The 6548-nt window shown below is 37.1% G+C and overlaps 1 protein-coding gene across 1 annotated transcript; it reads left to right on the forward strand.

Annotated features, from left to right (window-relative positions):
- The first annotated feature begins 1753 nt into the window (after nucleotides 1–1753).
- Nucleotides 1754–5688, forward strand: LOC145766416 (ADP-dependent glucokinase-like). Its single transcript, XM_082578124.1, has 3 exons — nucleotides 1754–1921; nucleotides 2996–3609; nucleotides 4144–5688. Exons 1-3 carry the CDS (start codon nucleotides 1775–1777, stop codon nucleotides 4820–4822), a joined length of 1440 nt encoding a protein of 479 aa, XP_082434250.1. The 5' UTR covers nucleotides 1754–1774; the 3' UTR covers nucleotides 4823–5688.
- Nucleotides 5689–6548: the final 860 nt, after the last annotated feature.

A 6548-nucleotide genomic window follows, 5' to 3' on the forward strand; every position in this document is an offset into this window, starting at 1 on the left:
AATCCAGTATCATGGTTTAAGTAATCTGAGATGAAACAAAATGAAGAGTGAAGACACCTTTAAATCTCCAGACGAATTGGTGTAGTAGAGTATGAGTGGGTGAATAGTACATTGCAGTTCAGTCCAATGCCAACCTTGAATTGCATCTTGCACAATCATGGCATAGTTTTCTGCAAAATCAGCTAAAACCACACCGCTGGTTGGACACAAGTGGAGGCTTTCTTCAAGAGTAGATAGATACTTGGATTGGCATTTTGCAATAAATGAAGAAGTTGTGAGGTTATCAATTTTGTGTGCCAAAAACTGAAGAAATTCTGGCATATCCATTACAATGCGCACAATAGGGTGGTTTGAATTTTTTTTTTTGCAATTTCAATGTGGGGGGTTCTGAAAACCTGGCAAATCTTTAAAAAATAATACTTATACAATTTTTTTGTGGTAGGCCCCAAAACCCAGCCACCTACCCCCCGACTAAGGTCACGAAAGGTCAAATTAAGTAAAAAATCCTCTAACTTGCTAACTACTCATAGTAGAAAGTTTTGGTGTCAAAGATGCAGAATACCTATGTTTCTATGTGTTATAAAAGGAACTTTTTCTCTAAATGCATTAGTTTTTGAGATAACTCAAAAACATGCATTTTTTAGGGTATTTAGGTCACTCAATGCCAAACGTCCTGAAAATCATAAAGTTCCCAGTTTGGAAATGTGCATTAAATTTGAAACGGAAAATGTATATGCGGTTATCAGGTATTTATAAAATATTGAAACATGAATGTCTCAAAAAGTAGAGCCAATTCTGAAATTGAGGCAACATTCCGATTCAGCGCCCTGAAAATATCGTAAACAGTTGAAACATCTTCGGCATCAGAATTTTTTTTTTTGTTGGACTGTGTAATAGGGCAATGTTAAAAGTGAAATTACTCATTGTATAAAAAACATCCTTAAAAGATATTTTAGCCCCAGTGAGATCAGGCATTTCTAAGACTATTGCAAGTTGCCAGGGAAAAAAATGTTGAATCATGAGCAAATTGGGGTCATCTGAAGTTGGGTACCCCAATTTATATTCAAGACCCCTTACACAGAAAACTAAACATTGTTTGATGTTTTTGACCTCATTTTTGAAATCCTTGGCCCCAAAAACATACAATTAGACATTTTGTTTAGAAAATTTGAGTCAGAAATGTAGATTTTAGGCCAATTTTGTAAAACACTGAATTGCGCAATGGCGCCACTAGTGGCAAAAATGCAAATTTTAAATACGCGATTACTCAAAAACCAAGTAAGATAGAGAAAAAATTAAAAATGCATTCTTGATCATTTCTTTGTGTCTTCAAAATATTAAAAAACAAGAAAAATCTGAGAGGTGAGGGTGTTCACCATTGGTTGAATTATAATGGAATGACTCAAGTACATAAATGTTTTCACTTTTCATGATACAATTACATAATAATAGAGCAAAAAACATAGACTACTACATAAGGTAGGCTATACCATAAGAAACAGAGAACAAAAATTACCAGATACAACGAAGTGAAATAGGCCTGATAATGCAATGAACAAAACAAAGTGAGATACTACCGTACCTAAGGTAGGCTATATTCTATATAAAAAGCACAATATAACACTGGTCTTGACGACATTCTTGACCAATGACAATGCTTTTTAGCCTACTAAGTAGCATTGCCTAACAACGAATACCGGAATTCTAAAACATGTGGTTGTTTAACCATGAAAGCAATGTTTTGTAGGTTTAGTACTAGGCCTACTCTGATAAAATGGCCAGTTCATTTGTTAAAGTTAGTGGAGCGCTTTCTTTGCTGGCTATTCTTATAGGCATGCTTCTCAATCGTCCTAATAACTACAATGATTTAAATGCTGAAATTCCAAACATTCTTGATTCTTTAAGAAGAGCAGAAAAAAAGGTGAGTGGCCTAATTATCTATTTTTATTTTCAACAGTTGTTGTCACATTTTAACACTGTGATGTGGTATTCCAAAAGAAACCATCTTTATTATCACAATGCACTACGTAGTTATCACATCAAAATAGCCAACACTCTTTATTTTTGTTACAAACAATAGCATGATCAGTTTATGATGCCAAGTTTTTCTGTGGCCAATCTACTTATTGCTACACTGAGTGGTTTTTTCATCCTTTCTTGTGTACATAATGCGGTTGCTGTCGTATTAGGTTAACAGCTACACATTCATAACTAATAACAATTAATAGTATTTGATAGCTTACCATAAACAAACCTTCATAAGAGATAATTATGGAAGTACAACATGTAAAAAAACACGACCGTTTATGTATATATATGAAAAATACATAGCACAATAGTACCGTACAGTAACTTAATATAATATATCATAAGATGATTCCAAGGTGAATTTCAACGGATCAGTGCTCCAGTTAAACTATTATTGACAAGCCTCCCCTTGAATGCATTTAGGCTTTGAAATGCATTTACGACTGTTGGTGGTAAATTATTCCAGGCATAAACTATGAAAAAGTTACTTCTTAGCCTTGACGTAGTTTATGGCTTATATATATCAATTTTAAGCTATGGCCTCTTGTGTCATAGCTATATTATTAAAATCTTACCAAAATTTTCTACCTCATTTTTACATGCATAATTGCATATGCTTCTTAGTTTGTGACTTTGAGAAAAGCAAAAAAATGCATCTGTGTGCACTGTACTGTGTGCACTGTACTGTGTACAATCAAATAGCAAAATCAAGCGATGCTGTTTATATCTCAGTAGGTGCTTTTGATTGCTGCATTTAAAAGTCGATACTTTTAATAGAGTATTTTAAAGAGCATTCATTTAAAAAAATAGAGCTTTGAGGTACAACAGTGTCTTCATGATATTTCAACTGCTCATGGAAATAGTGAGCTGTCAGTATTAATGATTCAGTATGTACTGTATTATACTGTAGCAATGGTGCCCAGGATATGTAGTTCAGTTGTAATTTTTTATTCAACTTCATTTTTAGGTTGAAGTCGATTCTTCAGTGAAAGTTGCAATTGGGTTTGGAGGATGCATGGATGTCTTTGTTGATGGTGTTTCTTTGCTAAACAAGTTAAAGATTAAAGACCCAGACGTTCCCAAACATCACAATTTCATTCGTAATGAAGAAGAGCTTGGTGAGGGCTTTGCATACTTTTTTGAGCATGGAGCTGCAGCAGAAAGATACATGAATAATGCCACCTTGTTCAAATCAATGGTGGAAACTGCTAAGAAGATGACAAATGCTCGGGAAATTTTGGGTGGAAATGCGCCTGTAATGGCTAATCGATTCGCTGCAGAAGGTGCAGAGGTTTTATTAGCGGCACAGTCCAGTCCTGACTTCAAGAAGTTTTTACGACCAGAGATAAAAATATCAGGCAATGAAGTTGATCAAAGTGATATACATCTTATCATGGAATACAAGACAGACGAGAAATGGAACAAATACACTTCTAAGCGTGCAAATCGCTACATTGTCCATTCCGATGCATTTAATCCTTCTATACAGTCTTTGGAACCTTTTATGAAAGCTTACAAGGATTTCAAATCTGCCTTACTTGTTGTCAGTGGATTACAAATGTTGGACAATTTCCCCTTCAGGTAAAATTTAAAATTCTTCCTATACAGTCTCAAAGTGCATGTAAATTGCGAAAACAATGGATTCAAGAGAAGTGGTGATATTTAAAAGTTTTAATCTTCAAATGCTCTTTACTGATGAATTTACAAATGAATTTACTGTGACAATATCTTCAAGATTTCCAAAATATGTCTGAGATTGGATTTTCTTTAATTTAATGTGTCATTCTATATTAGTGTTTATGGAAATAACGTTTACTATAAATGGTTCTTATCCATTACTACTTTGCAGTGCTGTACGAGCATGTTTGCTGGGTACAGTTTGGTGTTTTGGGTACTTTACCAAACTGAGTATCAGTGTTTAGTAGGTTACATTTATGCTTATTTGAAGTGGATTTTGTACAGCTAAGAATTATCTTGGTACCGGTAAGCTATTCCGTACACTACAGGAGTACAGGTGCTGATATATATTATATATATGTGTTAAATAAAGCATCAGCCCATTGTCTTTCAAAACGTGTGTTTCAACTTGGTTTGGATTTTATTCATTTTTTACAGAAAAGGAGAAAGAACGGCAAGGCTAAAATTATTGCAAGACCTGTTGCTAGATGCTACGTCACGTAAAACTTTGACACATTTTGAACTTGCTTCGTTTGTCGACGAAGGGTTGTTGGCTGAACTGATGGAGCGTGTGTTGCCATACTCTGACTCCATTGGAATGAATGAACAGGAGTTGCCCAACTTGGTGAGTTTCTTAAAATTTGGAAACATCACCATGGTGTCAGATTCCCACCCACGCGTGGCTACAGTTTTGGATCAAATGAGACAAGCGTATCAATTGCTTCACCAAAAACATAAACGCGTATCTCGTCTCCATGTTCACACGCTGGCCTTTCAAGCCATCATGACCAGAAAATCTTCCTCCTGGAAGCACACCATGTCCGCGGCTGCTCATGCCTCCTTGACGGCAAACCGACACATTTGCGGAACAAAAACAGTCGACATAGCCAGATCAAAGTTGCTACTAGACGAATCATTCTCGACGACAGTGAACGAAGATACTGCCAGCCGTGTCCCGTTTGAACCTGAACGCCCTGTCTCTTGTTGGGAGGAAGATTACGGTTATGGAGAAGTGGTTCTGGTTTGTATCGCACCAAATCTCGTATGCACCAAAGTATACCAAACTGCTGGCGGGGGAGACAATATCTCCTCGGCTGGTCTCATTTATCAGATCTAAGCAATAGTTCCTTCTACAATATGTTCCATTTTCTTCAACCGTTTTATAATTTATACATTGCCTCGATAAATCCAAAGCGGAATTAACAAATATGCGCTTTTACTTTAGTTGAACTGCTGGTATGGCCGGTACAATGGGTACATAATTATGTACATTGTGATTAGCTTGCATGTAGTCTATGCAATTTAGGAATCAGTTGTTGAGGGTTGAACTGAGCGATTGTGATACTCTGGTTAACGTATTTATTCATCTAAATTATGTTCTTCATGATTGCGTGGTTCAGTTGGTGTCATGGCTAGAAAATATTTAAGTGTTCTTTAGGTCACTTATATGTGCTGTATTGTTTTGATTAGCCAGTAGAAACTGAACGCGACTGTTATGTAGGCTGGCCTTCTTCAATTAGAGTGGAATCTTGACCTGTATTTTGATTTTAAGAAATCGCCGCTCCTCCGTTAGCAAAATCTGTACTTTTCAGGCGTTCAGTCAATGATGTAAGAACGGATTTTGTTTTCTGGGTTCACAAATATGCACCGTAGGCCTACAATTGCAAATATTGACATTTTTCACGTTGATACACCTGGGCGAACTTTTGAAAGTTGCCTGTTTTTGTGCAATACGCAGCACTCCAGCATGTTACGATTATGTGATCTCTACTTCACAGCCTTGATTAATTGGTGCATTTGCTGTTGCCCTGTGTTTTATGAATCTGTATTTTGTTGATATTTTATCTTGTTAGTGCTTTCGGTTAGGTTTTGCAAATGCAAGTTCGGTTGTGTTCGCAGATTTGTGTGCTATATTTTTTCTTCTTGGTGACTAGACGTAGACGAATGTTAAAAATACTTCAAAATACTTCAACCTTCAAAACGTGTCACCGCTTGCTTTCAGGGTTTGACGAAGGCTATAAAATACGTGTCATAAGTCTGAAAATTTTCATTATTGCTGTGCAAAAACATTGCAGGCCTCTAAAGCTTTTTAGTTTTCCGGCGACCAAGCATGGCCTACCAGAGCTCCTACCCGGCGGACAAACTCTCGCGCTCGGCAGCCAAAATAAAAAATTCATATTTTAAAAATCCGTTAATTAATATCGTGCTTTTGCGTCTATTCAGGTAACAACGCAAATACGGCCTTGAAACATATTTGCAGTTGTATTGAAGTGTAGGCTACTACTTCCCAAGTAGATGTACAGCTGACCTTCTAGTTTTTATACTTATAGGGCGACACTTAGCCTTTTTGAGAAACTTTTATCAGCAATATTTCTCGTCGTCGTGTGAAAGACTTTGCCTTGCGGATGTGAGTAAGAGAAAAGAGTTTTCACCAACAAACGCAAGTGGAAAATTTTTTCAAAATTCAAATACTGTAGGCTACTAACAGAGTGGAAAATGTTTCTCGGCAGCCGATTTGTAGCAAGAATTGACAGCGATAGACACCGTGTTTCGCCCATGAGGGTTAGCGAATCGCAACTGCTCGCTGTACTAGTGTGTGCTCAGCCTTGTGCTAATAGCCGGGAAGAACGTCCAAGCCTTAAAGCAGCCGGCGGCCATCGCGGCCATGGCCGCTAAGTAGTGCTTGAATGACCGCCGGTGCTACCTTCTCAGTCGGCCAAGTTTGGCCGCCGGTTTCTTCTAGCCAATTATTTAACTTTGCAATAGAATGAGCGTGGAATAACTGTCGAAAATATGTAGTATCAAAGAGTCACGCAGAATTAGGTCAGCGCGTTATAATCACC

The sequence above is a fragment of the Aplidium turbinatum genome, chromosome 3 (genome assembly GCF_918807975.1).
Source record: "Aplidium turbinatum chromosome 3, kaAplTurb1.1, whole genome shotgun sequence".
Taxonomy (NCBI): domain Eukaryota; kingdom Metazoa; phylum Chordata; class Ascidiacea; order Aplousobranchia; family Polyclinidae; genus Aplidium; species Aplidium turbinatum.

Excerpts from the sequence above, each read along its gene's own strand:
- LOC145766416 (XM_082578124.1), top strand. The coding sequence starts at position 1,775 with ATGGCCAGTTCATTTGTTAAAGTTAGTGGAGCGCTTTCTTTGCTGGCT. Across the intron at positions 1,922-2,995 it reads TAAGAAGAGCAGAAAAAAAG|GTTGAAGTCGATTCTTCAGT; the intron begins GTGAGTGGCCTA and ends CTTCATTTTTAG. Across the intron at positions 3,610-4,143 it reads TTGGACAATTTCCCCTTCAG|AAAAGGAGAAAGAACGGCAA; the intron begins GTAAAATTTAAA and ends CATTTTTTACAG.